The 19562-nt window shown below is 42.5% G+C and overlaps 1 protein-coding gene across 1 annotated transcript in view; it reads left to right on the top strand.

Moving 5' to 3' along the window:
* The window catches only part of arid5b (AT-rich interaction domain 5B), a 129564-nt gene that overhangs the window by 60986 nt on the left and 49016 nt on the right, over positions 1 to 19562 (top strand). The window contains exon 4 of the mRNA XM_061836577.1: positions 6716 to 6946. Coding sequence (XP_061692561.1) covers positions 6716 to 6946 — 231 coding nt within the window. The remainder of the gene's footprint in view (positions 1 to 6715; positions 6947 to 19562) is intronic.

Genomic DNA, 19562 nt, shown 5'->3' on the forward strand with positions numbered 1-19562 from the left:
AAATAACAATACTGATGTGTGTGCTTGTGACACTGACGCACACACAAACACACGTGCCCACACTTTCTTTAGGCAAATTTGAATATTTTTAATATCTATTATAATGGAACCGCCTCACACAGGGATCCTCTGCATGTACAGTTAAGCCTCCAAATTATTCATAATCTCGCCAAAGGGATTTTTTTTTATTGCTGGAACTTGGAACAGGAAAGCGTCAGAAAGCAGTTTGAGGTATTCATGGAAAGTCTTGTCCATTTTCGTTGTTGGAACTTATTCCTAGCTTGGGAAATGTTGAGGAAGGGCAATCATTTGGGCCATTCTAAAGGAATTTCTAGCATCAGCTAGTGCATTTTTTTTGTTTATTTATTTACTGCTATTTATAATCGGATTGTCTGGATTAAATATTGTGAGTTAGCGTAACGTTTTTAACGACTTTCTTTAGCCATTTCTTATTAACCGACAGACACTTACTCAACAAATGGACATTCAAGCGTTGGCCTCACAGTTCTGAGGTCCCGGGTTCGATCCCGGCCCCGCCTGTGTGGAGTTTGCATGTTCTCCCCGTATCTGCGTGGGTTTTCTCCGGGCACTACGGTTTCCTCCCACACGGGATTTTATTTTAATGCAAATTCCAATAATGATATTTATTTATAACATAGTAATATTATTAGGACATCTTTGGCTGACTACACACAAGATGTTGTTTCAAAAAATATTATTGTTGTTTTGAAGTGGAAATGTTTTGGTTTTCCTTTCTTAAAAATGGGCCGCGGTGACCAAGTGGTTAACACGAATGCCCCACAGTTCTGAGTAGCCGGATCCATATCTGGCCCGGTTTGCATGTTCTTCCCGTGCTTGTGTGGGTTTTCTGCAGGTACTCCGGTTTCCTCCACTTTCCCAGAAACATGCATGGCAGGTGAATCGAAGACTTTGAATTGCCCGTAGGTGTTAATTTGAGCGCGGATGGTTCTCTCTATGTGCCCTCTGATTGGCTGTCAACCGGTTCAGAGTCTGCCCTGCCTCTCAGCCGAAGGTAGTTGGGATGGTCTCCAGCATCCCAACGAATGACCATTGTGTGGATAAGTGTTTTGGAAAATGGGTGGATTATTAAAAAATGGCATTCACAAGTTTCTAACTCAGATAAAGACATACTGAACTCATTTATTCATGATGTACAGATCATGAGGGTGGCACGGTGGATCAGCTGGAAAAGCCTCACAGTTCTAAGGTCCAGGGTTCAATCCCGGCCCCACCTGTGTGGAGTTTGCATGTTCTCCCAGTGCCTGCGTGGGTTTCCTCCGGGCACTCCGGTTTCCTCCCACACCCCAAAAACATGCAAAATTAATTGGACACTCTAAATTGCCCCAAGGTGTGATTGTGAGTGTGGCTGTTTGTCTCTATGTGCCACACAATTGGCTGGCAACCAGTTCAGGGTGTACCCCGCCTCCTGCCCGTCGACAAGGCTCTAGCAATCCCTGCGGCCCTCAAAGAAAATGGATGGATTGATAGTTTTACACAATTCTATTTTATGACTAAAACACTCCTGCACACAAAAGAGATAAAGGATGGTAGACAGTAGTTTAGCATGATTGCTAACGGAGCGTCATCACATTACTGCGCTCTTAGGACCCAGCGCAGTTTATGAGGTCGCGTTGGCAAAACAATCAAAACGCCACACCGACCCATTAGAACGCTTTGACAAACACATGCACCCCCTTTAATTGGGAAAGGTCGCGCTAGAAGAACAAAGAGGGAAAATTTGAACGTGCGCTGGGTGTGCACGAACGCGCGAGTAAATGCCTTTGTATGCTTATTAAAGCCCTGCGGCACTTTCTGCAAATTGAATGTAATCAAGTGCAATGCGGGCGACAGAGTAGGAGAGAGAGATACAATAAAAGGCCTGACATTTGAAAACAAAGCTGCTGCCATACCTGCGAGCTATAACCGCTTCAGAAGAGGAATATTTAATCCATGCAGGGTGTCAGCGCAGTGCATGTTTCCAATAATATACCCTAAATCTGTGGGCTTTGTGATTTTTCACAGGATGTGAACGTGTGCGCGCTGGCTACATCGGTTTGATTATTGGCTGAAAGCTGAGAGACGAGTGAAAAATTCCTTCTCCACATTTTTGATTGCAAATAGGAATGTTTAAAGCTGCTGTTGGTGGAATCCCAAAAATTGTGAAATATTGGATGGACTCTGAAGTTTGTCTTTGTATTCTGTGTGGGGTGCAGCACCTCTGGATTGGCAGACTGCGTTAGCGGAGGGTGTTTTCCAACTACAGGGGGATCCCACTCCTCAGCTTCCCTGGTAAGGTCTATTCAGGGGTTCTGGAGAGGCGAGTCTGTCGAGGAGTAGAATCTCAGATTCAGCAGGAGGAGCAGCGTAGTTTTTGTCCTGGCCGTGGAACAATGGACAAGATCTATACCCTCGGCAGAGTCCCCAGTGATGTATGGGAGTTCACCCAACAGTCTACATGTTCTTTGTGGTCTTGGAGAAGGTGTTCGCCTGTGTCCCCTGAGGGGTTCTCTGGAGGGTTCTCCGGTAGTATTGGGTACTGAACCCTTCAACACGGGCTGTTCGTTACCTGTACGACCGGTGTCGAAGAGTTTGGTCCGCAGTCAGATTGAGATTAGTTTCCGGCAAGACTGCCCTTTGTCACCTACCTTTATGGACAAAGAATTTACTGGGACAGCTGAAGCCTTAAGGGGGTCCGGATTGATGACCTCAGCACTGCGTCTCCGCTTATTGTTTTCAGCTCTCACTGGAGCGGTTCATAGTACAGTAAAAAGAGGCCGGGATGAAAACTAGCACCTCCAAATCTGGTGCCATGGTCCTCGGTCATAAAAAGGGTGGAGTGCCTTCTCCCGGTGGAGGAGGAGATCCTGGCTCAAGGGAAGGAGTTCAAGTATCTTGTTTAAAAGGGACGGAAGAATGGAGTGGGAGATTGACAGGTGGATCAGTGCAGTCTGTCATGGTAACGAAGGAGCTGAGCTGCAAGGCTCAAAAGCTCTCGATTTACTGGTGGATCTACGTTCCTCACCCTCACTTACGGTCACAATCTGTGGGTTGCGACCGAAAGAAGAAGATCACAGATGCAAGCGAGCAAAATGAGTTTCTTCTGCAGGGTGTCCAGGCTCTCTGTAGCAGGGTTGAGAAGCGTAATCATCTGTGATGGACTCAGAGTGTGAGTCGCTGCTCCTCCGCATTGAGAGGAGCCAGATGAGGCGCCAAGGAAACAATCTGAAGCAAGTCGAGGAGCTTCATTCCGATCTAAGTAGGACTTTGCCATGTCTTGTGGCATCTACAAGAAAATACAAATTTTGATATTTAAATGCTGATTAGGCATGGCTCTGATTTTGTCTGAATGCCATGTCATCTTTTGCTTTTGAACTCTTCATATCCTTTTATATTGTTGCGCGAAAGCTAAGAGATGTGCATTATGTCCTTTCTTCTCCATGTCACAACTATCTTTTGATGGTTTAGCGGCAACATACTTATTTAGTCTGAAGCTTTTATTGTCCATAACATTGCGCTTTTATTTTGGCATTTCACCATTTGCACTCAATCTCTGAGGGAGTTTTGTTCTGAAGCCACCATTATGCCGGCTGGCGTTTATGAGCGAGATAGTCATCAATGCAGCTGCTGTAAATGTGTACACACACACAAAAAAAAAATCCGCCAAGTCTCTTTTCAGTTACACATTTATCAGTCTTCAAGCTCAATAACGTACTGTAAAAAAAGAACGAGCTCCTGAAACACAATGCGGCAGCGGAAATCCCCCCCTGAGTGTCATGTCCAAGGGTGATATATGCTGTGTTTGTGTATGTGTGTGTGTGTATGTGTGGGTGGTTAGTTCATTTCAATACTTTGTTGTATACTGTACACTTTGTTGGCAATGACAGAGGTCGAATGTTTGAATTCTTCACAGGGTTTTCATAGACTGTTGCTGTTATTTTTGGCCATTCTTCGATGCAATCTCCTGGAGAACACGAATGTTTTGGGGCTGTTGCTGTGTTTGGGATCATTGTCATGCTGTAAGAACTAGCCACGGTTCATCTTCAATGCTTTTTTTTCACTCATAATCTCACGATACATGGTCCCATTAATTTTTTTTCCTTTACATGGATCAGTGGTGCTGGTCCCTTAGCAGAAAAACACCCCTATGAGTCACAGTAGGGTTAGTGTTCTTTGGATAAAACTCAGTGTTATTTCTCCTCCAAACATGACAAATTGAGTTTTTACCAAAAAGTTATATTTTGGTTTCATCTGACCGTATATCCGAATGCTGTCTAGCAAACTTAAGGCGGACCAGGATATGTACTGGTTTAAGCAGGGGGGACACATCTGGTACTACAGCATTTGAGTCCCCAGCAATGTAGTGTGTTACTGATTGTAATCTTTGTTATTTTGGTCCCAACTCTGTGCAGCTCATTCATTACGTCCCCCCAGGCCCTTGTTTTGGGGTTTTTGCTCACCGTTGTTGTGATCATTTTAACCCCACGGGGTGAGATCTTGGGTGGCGCTCCAGATCGAGGAAGATTATCAGTGGTGGTCTTGTCTGTCTTTTATTTTCTAAGAACTATTCTCACAGTGGATTTCTTGACACCAAGATGATACCTAGTGCAGATTCAGTCTTCCCAGCCCGTTGCAGATCTAAAATTTAGTTTCGGGTGTCCTTTGATAGATCTTTGGTCTTGCCCATTCTGGAGTTTGGAGTGTGGAGAGGTTTCTTTGAAACGAGTTCAAACGTGTCATTAACACAGGTCACGAGTGGAGGACAGAGGAGCCTCTCAAAGGTCTTTGAGAGCCAGAAATCTTGCTAGTTTGTGGGTGACCAAATACTTCATGTATTGTATACCATAATTTGCTGATAAATGATTTAAAAATCAGATGTGAGTTTCTGGATTTTTTTTATTTCTCATTTTGTCTCTCATAGGTGAGGTGATGAAAATTACAGGCCCTCTCATCTTTTTAAGTGACAGAACTTGGAAAATTTCTGCCTGAGTAAATACTTTTTTTTCCCCCCAACTCTGTGTGTGCACACGCGCGCGCGCGTGTGTGTGTGTGTTTGTGTTTGTAAAAGCGGGGCAGGGTGATGGTGAATTATTCATATTTGTGTTCCCAACTGCCTGCCTTGGCCTCGTCAAGTACGTCGTCGGCGGCTTTTGAATGCGGGAGAAACCTGAGCAGAGCAAGCCTGAACACTGGGAGACAAATGGCTATAGATTTGTACTCATATTCAGATGATATTCTATATATATATCATACCTTTATTAAAAAGCATGTTCGTCAAAACTGCGCATTTTAAAGAGATTATCCTTTTTGAAATGAAAATAACAAATTTCAATGACTAATCTTTATTATGGAAGAAAACCACATTCCTTTCATTATTTGGTTTGCATCATAATTACTTGAATGTTCGAGGGGGCAACACAAACACAGCGTGTAATAGCTTGTGTGAATATGTATTATAATTCTAGCACGACCTTTCCCAATTAAAGGGCACGCATGTGTTTGTCTAATTGTATCTTTATTGTTTGTTCTTTCATAACGAAGCAGGGCTTGCATTTAAAGTGTTCTTTTTAGTCAGCATTAGCAAGGTTGCGTCATTACGCGTGAGACCGAAGCACAAAAGGGGAGAAAAATAAAATGAAAAATTGCTGAAATACATACATATTCATTTTGTCCTCCAGAGCAACATTCTAGTGTTTTCATCTTGTTCCACAACCTGCTCCTATTTCACAGAAAATGAATCAAGTGTCACACTGTACATGTCTGGTGTGTTCTTTCATTATCATTGTGTTGAAAGTAGGTCACAGAAACGCACGCCTTAGATTAAAGTGCTGGCCAAAGTGTGTTAAACTGCTAATAATTGAGATGGCTGGTCCTTTTTCTAGGGCGAAATTACGACTGCCTCGTTAATAAAGCCTGCCAGTCAACCTCTGATTGATGTTTCACAATGTGTTATTGCCCAATACCGTATATATCCAATAAATCGTTCTTTTTTTTTTTTTTTTAATCCAGGCCAAATAGTCGAAATATGTCAGAATTCAAGGACTCGAACCATGAAGTCAGCCCAAATTTCAATCATGCATATTGAAAATGAAAGCTTTTCTTAGTACTGAGTGGCTTTTTCTGTGCATATGTTTATATAAATCACTGAGGAAGACATTATTTTCTTGTGGAAAAAAAAAATTGTGGTGGTGCCTTTTTTCCCCCCACATTTAAAACACTTCCCAGATGTGTTTCTGGCTTTCCTCAAACTACCCCGAGGATCTACATTTGCAGCACACTGTACACATTTTTTGCCTCGTTGAACTCTGCATGTTTTGAGATTTTGGTCCCGTTTCATGGAAATGAGCCGCCGCTTGCGCCACCTCCCACCACTACAGGGCCAAGATCGAGGAGGGCACCATTTTCGTGCCGATTGGGGGCCAGAGGTAGGGTGTTGCGACGAGGCAAGCGGCGATGATATGGGGATGCGCTTCATCACTTCGCTGATTAATTACAATTACCAGTTAGTGTACGGCTCAGAGGATTGGGCAATGCATCAGACATAAATTTGGAACTGAACCTCTCAACTGTGAGTCAGCCATGCTAACCGCTAGTCCACTAAACTAACCGTAGTCAGTAAAATGTGTTATTGAGATTCACACATTGAATTTACTCACTCATGTCTCCCGTGCTTTTTTTTTTCTGTGTGATACTACAGGCCAGGAAGAGGACGGCAGGAAGGTGCTGGTCCTCAGCTACCCGCAGTACTGCCGCTACCGTTCGGTTCTGGTTCGGCTTAGGGAGCAGCCCACCTCGCTGCTGCTCAACCATACGGTGCTGGCGCTGGGTGGCATCGCGGCGCTGGGCGGTAACACCCGGATCCTGTACTGCCGCGACACCTTTGAGCATCCCACGCTACTTCGGAACGAGAGCATTTGTGACGAGTTCGGTAAGTTTGGCCCTTCTGGATCTTCTCTTGTTTTTTTTTTTGTTTTTTTCATTAATATTACTGTTTCGAAAATACTTTGGGTGGCATTCTTGCCGTAGATATAATAAAAGACAGGAAATATGATTATAGCCTTTTCCAAGATCCTGTTTGCTCGGAAATGACTATAAAAAAAAGGCATTCAATTCCTGCTGTGCAAACAGTGTTTCAGACGTAAACGGATTATTCTAGCAATGAAGCTTCATTCTTACACATACTTATTATTACATTTATTTGAAAGGCTCATTTTAGCATATGCAGTTACAAATTAGACTATTGGAGGTTTTTTTTTTTTTTTTGCAATTGAGACTAAAAAGGATTTTTTTTTTTCTGCAATAAAATCAAAGTCAAGCTTAGACACATCAATGGTGTTATAACATGGACTTAAATCACATCCCAGATGATAGCCATGCTGCTCATGGTTCGTAAATATGTAGTTATGTAGTGATGTATCCAGGAATTGCAATGATATGTTGTGATGTGTTAACCAGCCTTACAGTCTTCATTTTGTTTTTTGCAAATCAAATCTATGATGAATTTAAAATGTCTTACAAGTTATTATTACTGGTAGTAATATTTGTATAAATATCACATGGTTTTTAATACAATTTTTATGTAACTTGTATTTAAATTGATTACCTACTTTTTATTTCATTATTTTTTTTCTAGATATACGTGTCATCATTTTTAATCCATTTCAAATTTGCATTTTGATTTTTTTTTACCAAGATAAATACTATAATTCATTTAGTTTTTATTATATACATATTAAAAACTATTATGATTTTTGTTTATATTGATTTTAACTATTTTTTTTAATTTTTAACCTTATATAACATTTTTATTCTTTTTAAGTGAGCTTTTTCATTTTCTAAATCTTATTTATATTCGTATATGAATTTAATGATTATTTATTTAAATTTTATACAGTAATTATTTTTTCCTGATAAACATTAACTTATTATTATAAATTATTGTATTTTAGATTAATTGACAAATTGGTATTAATGACTCTTTTAGATGAATTGGAAATCATCTAACGACATACAGTATAATTAATTTGAGGATGAAAATGGATGTTTTGGTGCTTAGCTACAGCAACTCATTGTAAACAGCGATGGCGTCCAGATCGATCATGTTTTAGCAGCATCAATAAGCCTGAAATTGGATCTGGCCATTTAAATTCATACAAGTGATACTCCCAGTTGTTTTTTCATCATCAAAGTCGTTTCGACCCTGGGGAGGCGTTGAGGGGGGAGGGGGGGGTCGTTGAATGGCGACTGTTATTTAAACAGCCTCCCTAACCTAAAACATTGCACTGTGGAATTATTTTCAGAGCGGCGGAACATGTCTCCACTCACTAATCTGCACACTCCAACAAATTGATCATGTGATTCATCTCCGTACAAGCGCCTCTGCCGTTGATCATTGATCTTCTTTCTGCAAAGCCTCCGGTTGTTTTTACTTCTTTGAATTGTGACCCCACCGCGTTAGTCCATCCGACAAAAATTGACAATTTGAAACTAGATGAAGGTAGAAAGTGCAATTTCTGTTGAAACTGCAAGTGAATGCTGCAGAGCTGAAATGTAGCTAATGGGAAGTGGGCGGCACGGTGGATGTCTGTTTAGGGCATCTGGCTCACAGTTCTGAGGACCTGGGTTCAAATCTGGCCACAGGGAATGTGTGGAGTTTGTATGCTGTCCTCGTGCCTCTGTGGGTTTTCTCCGGGTACTTCGATTTCCTCTCACATTCCAAAAGCACTCTCCTCTAGATTGTCTTTAGGTGTGAGTCTGAGTGCAAATGTTAGTTTCTCTGGGACCTGGGATTGACTGGCGACCAGTCCAGGGTGTACCCTTCCTCTCGTCCTGAGTCAGATGGCATATAGTAGGCTCCAGCACCTTGTGAGGATAATCTGTACAGAAAATGGATGGATGGATTTTTAAAGCCCAAGTGTCATCCCTATAAACATTCTAAAATAGATATTGAACTGAAAAATACATATAACATTATTCACTCCAATGTCAATACGAAAAAATAAATATGAGCGAAGAGTGCGTCGCATCCACGCAGAAAGTTGCGGAAGTGTCATTCGACATCCAAGTGGTCGTCATGTTGGCTGCATTTACTGCCCGTGACGTCACATTCGCAATTGAAAACATGCTGTGGCCCCTACTGTGGGAGACGAACACTTCTGACACGGAAGCTCTTTTCGAAGAACAGAACGTCTCACAATCGAGTGAAGTGACTGGGCCAATATTACCCTCTCATTTCGAACCATATTTAGATGATATGCGGATCACTTCTAACTAACGACAGACTCCCAGACAGTATGTATGAGCCAGCCTGGCCGAAGCCGTGCTCGCCCTCGGCCTTGTCCGCCCACCTACTATGGGACACGGAACCTCGTTTCAAAGAAGAGAACATCTCACAATCGAATGAATTGACCGAGGCAATATTACCCCATTGTTTCGAGCCGTATTTAGATGATAGGCGGATCGTGGCCAAACCACCTCCCCGTCCGATCCACCTCCGCGTGGCGTAGATGAGTCACACCGGCCGAAGGCCCCGACGGGCACATCGACACATTTAACACCTCTGACTTACGGACGCGAATGTTTTGTTACCTTCTGAAAGGATTACCCCCCTATTGTTTTTTTTTTAGTTGCTCTATACACACCAACCAGTCAATTGGAACCCACAAAGCTCTCGTCCTTTGCACCCATGCAATCCATTTTTCACGACGAACGGGGTCTCTTGGAAACTTATGAAAGGTAAATCCATCCTCTCGAGTCTTTGAGCAATATGCAGCAATGCAACGAGCCGGCATGTTGGCTAACACGAAGGAACAACGAGCTACCTTCCCGCAGGTAAAACTAATAGAAACAAAGGAGTCCGCTTGAGTGCGCTTCTGCCCTGTACGTCACTTCCTGCTTCTTCTTGAAAACAAATCCCTCAAGAGGATTTTCATGGCGGGAGTTACAAAAAGCCATACACGTCAAAATCATGTTTCGTGATGGAAAAAAAACGCATGGGTCCATACCGGCTGCCATTTTTTTCATTAACAACATACTAAAAATCATGCATTTCATGACAGTGGTCCTTTAATTTTAGACATTCTGTGCAATGTAAATACTAGCACAAATGTTTTGAATGAGCTGAACATTCTGACCTTGGAGTTCTTTGAATCAGTTGCAGAATGTGGAAGTAGATCGTTTGGGTGCAGAATATCTTGGAATTTCAATGCTCTAAAATTGGAGTTTACCCATCCTTTTAGTCGACATTTTTTTTTCATGCAGTGAAAACAGGTGATTTATCCTGCAGCATAGCCGGAAGGTTAAGTGCTCACTAAGTAATTGCCTTGTAAGAGGTGAGGCGCGAAGGGAAAGTTACTTACCAGGCATCGGAAAATGAGTTCGGAATAGTAACGCCGGCATCCTGTGGCCGCCGTTTGGCTCAATGGCGGCATACCACCGCCAGCCACATTTAAGCGAAAGGTTTATTTTCAGCGGCCGCGGGGAGTGTCACGTTTTCTGGAACTTTGAGGTTTACAAACCATTTTCTCCCCTAATATATATTTTGTGTATTCACTTGTTTGTTCTTCACAAGCAACACAATTTCCATCACGCTGCCAAAGGCCCCCCGAGGGCATCTCCCTTATTATTATAAGCACATTTGTGAGTTTTGCACAAACGCAGTCTGCCATTTCCTGGCTCTGTATCTACTTTTATTAGGATAAATACCAGCACTGGAGTAATCCCATCCAGCTGTGACATAATAAAGTTTTCTTTTTCTGCGGCGAAGCGATCGAACAAGGCTCGCGTGCGTCAGCTGGTCAGTCAGATGAAAAAGCGCAGCGTGAAATGCAGTCAACAGAAGAAAGAAAAACGGCGTGATTGAGTCTATTCCTGGCGGGCCCGGTTATGGATTCATCACAGCGGTGTAGTAGGTGTACGAGCACATTGATTATATAAGCAGCGGCGGCTCACTCTTGATATATATTTATACGCCGTGATTTATTCCCATTTGTCAGGGTGAATTTGGAGCGATCATCCGACTGCCATTGTGGTGTTAATACTCGGCACTGTACCGTATTGTACTGTACGGTGTTGCGGTGTAATGGATGATGTAAAGCCTCCCGGATCCCTGCTCTCTACAAAGACACTTATCAGGCTTTTATCTGACTCAATCTGCTGTTCAGGCTTTTAAAACACACTCAACAGGAACAGGAACGCTCTTCTTGGCAGTTCGGCGAGTCCCGAGAGCCAGGACACGGACACACAAATGCGAATGTTTGCATATTTCTAGGGCTGGTTTCCAACCTCTTTGAGCCAAGATACATATTTTACATCAGAGAAATCTCACGGCAGACGGCCAAATAAAAATGTCATGGAAAGAGTATACTGACATAAATGTTGATCTCATCTTAATTTACAGGGGTACCGTGACTTTGTTCCAGAACCAAGCTCATAATTCATCTGATTAGTATTTCAAATCAACCCTCCGTATTGAAATCAATTGAAATACCATTAATCCATTCCAGCCCTTCCACAACAACTATATTTATCCATCCATCCATTTTCTTTGCCGCCTATCCTCACAAGGGCCATGGAAATGCTGGAGCCTATCCCAGCTGTCAATGGGCAGGAGGCGGGGTACATCCTGAAATGGTTGCCAGCCAATCACAGGCCACATAGAGACAAACAGCCACGCTCACAATCACACTTAGGGGCAATTTAGAGTGTCCAATTAATGTTACACATTTTGGGATGTGGGAGGAAACAGGAGTGCCCGGAGGAAACCCACGCAGGCACGAGGGGAACAAGCAAACTCCACACAGGCAGGGCCGGGATCGAACCCGGGACCACAGAACTGTGAGACCAACGCTTTACCAACTGGCCCACCGTTCCGCCGCGTTGTTTAAAAATATTACAAAACATCATGAAAAAGAATGTAAAGAATCCAAGTAGTTTTATGGACGTAACTATCGTACCTTGGGACAATCCGAAGGTCACATCAACAAGTGTAGTGTTTGTGTACCTTTAAGGGGCGTGGCCCCATGAGTGACATCAAGAACATGGGTAGTTAAGTTGAGTGTTGAGTTGAGTCTTTGTGTGTTTGACCATTTGTCCTGTTCATTAAACTACTGAAAGTGCGTGGCGACTGTCGTATCTGTAGCCAAAGCTTGTGAGTAAATGAATTTTTGCGGCCAAGTTGCAGCTCATATCTTGAAATCGAAAGTCGGGTCCCTAGTAGGTCAAGGTGCTGCTGTATATTGGAATAATAATGACCTCGGTTTAATTTACTTCCAACTTTGTCGAATCAGGCCTTGCTGAGTTGAAAACTAAACTAAAAGGTGTTACACTATTCTGTTTTAGAAATGGAAACAGATTCTTTTTACTATCTGACATCTTTTGGAAAAGCATTTGATTATTCTGATTGACATTCAACATTGCTTGCTCGATAGAAGTACAAATAAATAATTTGTGGCAAATTATAATTCTCTGACCAATTAAATGATATTGGATAATTTACAATAGCACATCGCATCTCTGTGCACAAGACCCCCTGTTGTTACGATGCCTTTTCCCGGGACGTGGCTTTCTTTCAGCTTCTGATAGGCTATAATGGCTTGAGCTTTGCATCTAGTCCAGGTCCTTACGTGGGTTTCTGCCAGGTACTCTGGCTTCTTCCCGCGTTCCAAAAAAGGCATGCTAGTCTCGTCGAAGACTCTAAATTCTCCATTGCTGTGAATTCGAGTGGGGTTTTTTTTTTTGTTTATCTACCGCACAGGTGTCAAACGCAAGGCCCGGGAGCCATATACACCCCGCCACATGATTTTATGTGGCACCCGAAGGCAAATCATTGGGTGTCAACTTCCATGATTCTTGTTCAAATCTGTACTAACATTTCAAATTGTGATATCTTAAATGATAACGTTTTTTTTTTTGTAAGCATTGTTGTGTTACTAAACATGAACAACAGGTGAGAAACCCATTAGGTCATAATTTTCACATGTAAATATGTTGAGGCGATTAAACGCTTTTATGGTTTCATATTCATAGTGGCCCTCTGAGGGAAACAGTAAGTACAATGTAGCCTGTGACAAAAATGAGTTGGACACCCTTGGTCTACCGTAATTCACAGCCTACAGAGCGCACCTGGTTATAAGCCTCACCGAGTACATTTGTAAAGGAAATACCATTTGGTACATACATACGCCGCAGCTGTGTAAAAGCCTCAAGTGTCAACACTGAAACCCACATTTAAACGAGATATTTACAAAGAAAGATGGTACATGGAAAGAGTTTAACGCTAATGCTAATGCTAGCACTGCTCTAAAACTAGCGCTAATGCTAACAGGGCCGGTTAAAATAAAACTTACAAGTAAATATCACTGAGACCCGCCAGTAACACAACAGCAACACGCTAGCACAGTGCTAACGCTAGTGCAGCGCTAACAGGGCCGGCAAAAGTCACTTCCTCGGCACATATATTCCACCTATCTCATTCTAACCTTTTCCGCTCAAGTGCCCCCTTGTGGCCGTGACAAAAAAAAATGCACAAATTAGCCGCATCGCCGCATAAACCGCAGGGCTGAAAGCTCGTGGAAAAAAGTCGCAGCTTGTAGGCCGGAAATTACAGTATCTATGCCCTCCGATTGACTGGTGACCAGACCAGGGCGTAGACCGCTTCTCTCGCCTCTCAGCCGACTTAATAAGCACGGTGGGTAGTTCATAATTTTTAGATTTCGCCGTGCACTTGAGGACATGGGTGACAGTCATTGTTTGTCACGTAGAACTCTAAACACGCATTCTTTGCCTGCTTGGTTTCAACGGAACCCATGCTCATGTGTGAAAAGCTATGCGGCAACAACATAAATAGTTGAAGTGGGCCCGGCTTACGCTGAGCTGGAAATAGGCTCGCAGTGTCGCAATGGGGCCCGTGTTATTCAGAGGCAGCAACAGTACTGACGCTCTGTACTTGAGTCCAAGTACAGATAAGTCTGTAAAAAAGTCACAGGTACTGATTCCACTCTGTTCTTTAAAATAAATACAGATACTGACAAGTACTTGTGTAAAAGTCTCAATTTACGATTAGTTACTGTCCTAAAAAAATATTTGTACACACAGAATAGTTTCCCTCCTTTGTCAACTTGCATGGTACTTGTAGTGACATTAATAATTAAAAAAAAAAAAGTTACAGCTATTATTAAGGGACAGCTAGCACTAGCTCAACTTAGCGTGTTCTCATAGCTTTGCTAACATTGTCAACCGTTCAGATAATTAATAATAGAGTAATTAAAAGTGCTAAGCTAGCTGTAACAACTTAAAAAGTACACCTTGTAGTTTTTTTTTTTTCCAGGTGGAGAGTTTTTGAATGCTCCAACCTGGTGGCCGTTATTCACAATGCATTCGCCATGTATTGTACTTGTAGCCGACAACTAAGAACAAATCCCTCAGAGATCCGGTAATGCAGGGGTGTCAAAATTATTTTTCTCGCAGGCCGCATTGTAGTTCCGACTTCCCTCGGAGGGCCGTTGTGACTGCGAAACGATAAAAATACTTGTCTCATCATGTTTACATCATCAATTTATGAAGTAGTTTAGAATCAGAAATCAAGGGCAATGTGTTTTTCAATTGGCAACAAAAATGCTTGCAATATCTCAACTTCATTTATGATAATGACATTTTGAAATTTTGGGACAGATTTTGCAAGAATCATGAAAATTGACACTAGATTTGGCTCTGCGGGCCACATAAAATCATGTGGCTGGCCAAATCTGGCCCCCGAGCCTGAGGTTGACACCTATGCTTTAAAGGGACTTCAGAGATGTTTAATAATGCTTTACACATGTATGAGGACTATTTATGAAAACATGCGGAATGGAAACTAAATGTAGTTCTGATTTGTGGCGATAACAGCGAACCGTTTTTTAGTTTTCCTTTTTTTTTTTTTTTTGGGGCTTTGTGGCTAAAACCTTACTCACTGAAAAGTTACGCATCCGGCATGAGTCGCCACTTCCTCACTCCATAACTTGAACTTCTTAGTCTATTTTTGATAAAGTAATGTGAGCAAAGCACATGTTTTCACAGGGTGGGAGGTGCAAGGAAAAATTTTAAAAAGTTGTCATAAAAAATGAATGCACTCAATACCTGTAAAATGGACTTAACAAAATAACGGTAACAAAGTGTTTATACTTTGCTTCCCGCCGCTGATGTTTGCCAGGGGACTCTGTGGTCAGTCAGCGCAAATCGAAAGCATTTCAACCACGCGTACAGGAGATGCCTGGTGGATTTTTCTTGTCCGCGACTCTCGAGCGAAGTATTATGAGCTCCACTTTCCTCCATTTTCCCACCTTCTTCAATTCTTGGAGTTCTCCTGACCTTTCTTTCCCCCCCATGTGTCAGAAACCCAACTCTCATGCAGGTTTAAGTCAACACACGCGAGCGAGCCAATCAGGTTGCAGCTGCGAAACACTGCTTCCCATCATACGCCGAGTTTAATATCGTCCTTATCTGCTGTATATAACTATATTTCATATGTTGTTCATGTGTTTGTTTCTTGGGAAACGCTCACTCGTTGCTGCTTTTGTTTTTATTAAGCAGGGATCTCCAATAGAATCTTTGCGCGCAGGGAGCCCGAGTAAAGGCCTTTTATTGCTTTAAAGATTAATATTGTCGCTATTTGTGGGATGAAAAACAACCTGTGGACGCTTTGGCTTCATAAATCTTCCTTCACTAGAATGAGCCAGAAGGTGGGGGGGACGACACACACACACACACAAAAATGGGCCATGTTTCACTCTCTGAGATCACATCCCCCTCTACAAAAACATTGACTCCAGCTCAACATGAACTTACAGTATGATGTCACTCTTTCCACAACTTGAGCCGCTTGCTGGCGCGCCCTTTTAAACATGAAATCGCGTTAGGTGAAATGAAATATTCATGTATGTCATAGATAGGGTTGTTGCAACGACATTATAAGATTTCATTTTCCATTAACAGTCTTCGAACAAGGCGCCAATGCCAAAACAACAACAAATGTGTCATTGTGTTTCCTCTTAATCAAACAATTACTAGTACGGTCGTGGCCAAAATTCTTTGGCAGTGACTCACATTTTCTTTTGCTCACGTTGCTGCTTCACTTTCATGTTTGAGAGTCACATTGCTTCTGTATTGTACTGGAAAAATGTAACAACCAGTTGAAATGAGGTATAGTTCTAATTTCTCCCTGGGTTGAATTTGGCTAGCTTTGTCAAAATAATAACTTTCAAAAATTTTCCAATAGTCTTTTTACTGTAAATAATTTAATAGTATTACAGTATAGTGAAATAGTATTAATAAAATGGCCAATTATGAGAAATGAAAAAAATAAATAATAAAAAAAAAAAAACACTTTTCATTGCAATCTACAATATGAGACATAATGACGTATAGTAAGTACCGTAATTCCCGACCTACAAAGCGCACCTGGTTATAAGCCTCACTCAGTACATTTGTAAAGAAAATACCATTTGGTACATACATAAGCCGCACCTGTGTAAAAGCCGCAAGTGGCCACATTGAAACACAAGATATTTACAAAGAAAGACAGTACACAGAGAGTTTAACGCTAGCGCCCCTGCGCTAATGGTAGCGCCACCATGCTAACGCTAGCGCCACACTAACACTAATCCTAGCATCGGGCTAACACTAACAATGGTGCCGCAGTAACAGGGCCAGTTAAAAAAAAAAAAACACTGGTAAAAATCACTGAGACAGGGCCCGACCGGTAAAAGTCACTTCTTCGGCGCATATATTCTACCAGTCTCACTCTGCTTTTCCGCTCAAGTGCACCCTTGCGGCCGTTAGAAAAAACGCACAAATTAGCCGCATCACCGCATAAACCGCAAGGTTGAAAACGTCTGAAAGAAGTCCCAGCTTATTGGCTGGAAATTACGGTATATTGCTGCCAAGTGTAATGGTTGACACGTAGGCCAAGCAATGGCTGATTGATGACGAGTTGACATCCCCACCAATCAAACGCTGGGTAAAATGGGGATAAAGATTGACGTTCAGACAACCCCAACAACTGCATGAGTGACGGGCTGGCGTCATGCCCAATAATTGGCGCTGTGTGTTGTAATTGACATGTGGACTGACCGAGGTGCCTGGAACATGTCAGAAACTAGGCAAGACTCAAGAAATAAGTTTACCGTAATTCCCAGCCTATAAAACGGGACTTTTTTCACACGCTTTCAATCCTGCGGTTTATGTGGTGATGCGGCTAATTCGTGCATTTTTTCCAACGGCTGCAAGGGGCCACTGCTGCGGAAAAGGTAAGAGTGAGACCGGATATACAGGTATGTGTCGAGGAAGTGACTTTTACCATGTTGGCGCTGCGCTAGGGTGTTACTGCCGTGTCTCAGTGATTTTTACCAGTATGTTTTTTTTTTTTTTTAACCGGGCCTGTTAGTGCAGTGCTAGCGTTAGCGTTAGCATTAGCCCGGCGGCGCTAGCGTTAAACTCTCTGTGTACCTTCTTTTTTTTGTAAATATCTCGTGTTTGAATGTGGGTTTCAATGGAGGCACTTGCGGCTTTTACACAGGTGTGGCATATGTGTGTACCAAATGGTATTTCCTTTACAAATGTACTGGGTGAGGCTTATAACCAGGTGCGCTCTGTAGGCCGGGAATTACACTACTTACGATTCTGGTTAGCTTCACTCGTCATTTCGGCTCGCTGCTCGTTTGTATTTTTAGCAACATTGCGGGAGGTAAACAAACATCTGTGGCTTGGCTCAGGTTAATTGCTTTGATCTGAGATAATTAGCTTGCAACAACCAAAAATAGCCATCATTTATTATTTTTCTTCTTCCCTTCATGTTACCGGTAAATCATCTTCTGCTATGTATATCAAACTTTTTTTTTTAAGGTGTTTATTTGTAGTTTGCACTGTGAGCCGTTTGTAATACTTTGCACCTCGGGTGTGACCCAAGTTTTGTCATCGCGACAGCTTTATATTTCTCCCTTTCATCGCAGCTGTGTTATTCTAATAGGCATCATCAGTACAGACGATGGTATCGAGTGTAAGACACCTATTATGGGCTGGCGTCATTAGGATCGCATGTTATTGCAGCTGCGGCGCCTGTGAAAAGAGAAATTTTCATCTGTGGTGCGTTCACAGATGGTCTGGAATCGAGAGAGTTTGTCACGTTAAATGTCTATCGGTAAAATTTTAGCAATCGTTTTTTCCCATTCTCTTTTGGAATGGCGTCCTCTAAAATGGCAAACATTTGACCCAAATTTAAGCGTTTTCCCTACCCTGGGATTTGAATTAGCAAAGGCCCAATTGTCGGCCGCCCATTAAGATTATCCCGAGTGATTAATTATCTTGTGATGTGGGGTCTGTTTCAAGTGCCCCCCCCTCCCGTTCTGAATAGTAGCAAACCTGCAAAAATATCTTTTAGACAAATAATGTTTAAGTATGCGTTTAGCGTTGCCAGCCTTACTGGCATGTAGCAGTCCCAATAATAGGAACTAGGGAGAGTCATCGTTTTGCAAAAATCATTGTGACGCAATCCCCGAATTCCCCCCTCCACCCCCCACCCCTGGAAGATAAATACCAGATGAGCCTGTCGTGGCCTGAAGTGACTGACTAAATATGAGCTGTGCGCTTGTCAAACACGCGGCGTTGCAGGTGGAGGCTTGCTCACTCGTAGCTTCTTCCCGCTTTGCCGTCATTTGACGTTTTTACATGACAGCGGAAAATTGAGCCTGCTGTTTTACAGCTTTTTAAGAACAGCTTGCAAACACGCCAGTGATTACAAAATGAGCCGAAGGAAGCTTGTTTTGCCGTAAAATCCATTTTTTTTTTTCAATTTATAATGAATTATAAATAACCTCCCCGTACAGAGTACAATAAATCGGCGTGTAAAGAGGCAAACATGCTCTGGCCTATTTTATCGTTGCAATGATTGTTATTTATAGGCGCTGTCGCTTTAACGTTGTGTGGCTTTCCCCGCTATGATCAAGTCCCCGTGATTGGGCTCATTGGGTCGCCTCAATCCCATCAAGTGTAACTAGAGCGTGATCTATTAGAATACATATGTTTTATTGATGTGTTTATCCCACCATTTATTTATTTATAGGTCAATGCAGAGATTTTGCTCTCTCGCTCTCTCTCTCTCTCTCACTCTTTCTCCGCCAGTAATGAATAGGATAAGCCTTGAAGCTTATCCACCGCTCCCTTTCATAGCCCACCGTCCTCTATCCTCCCCTCCCCTTCCCCCCTCGCTCCGAAAGCCAAATTGAAATCTTTCTTTCAAGCCCGCAGTCCTACTGAGTGCTCGCCGCAGTCTGTCGGCATCAGTTGATGTACGAGCGGGTTTGAAGGTGATTCGGTTTTAGCAAATGCTGCGTATTACGTAACGTTTTAACGCTATTCGGGTTTGTTTATGTTGTTTCTCAGGATCTCCTTTAGTAACACTTACGCATATTTACTTCCCGTTGTCGAGCAGCAGAGGTGGGAGAAAATCACATACTATACGTGCATGTTATAAGTATGTTTCGAGGCTTAACCTTTAAGTTTTAGGTCGG

The sequence above is a fragment of the Syngnathoides biaculeatus genome, chromosome 12 (assembly GCF_019802595.1).
Source record: "Syngnathoides biaculeatus isolate LvHL_M chromosome 12, ASM1980259v1, whole genome shotgun sequence".
Taxonomy (NCBI): domain Eukaryota; kingdom Metazoa; phylum Chordata; class Actinopteri; order Syngnathiformes; family Syngnathidae; genus Syngnathoides; species Syngnathoides biaculeatus.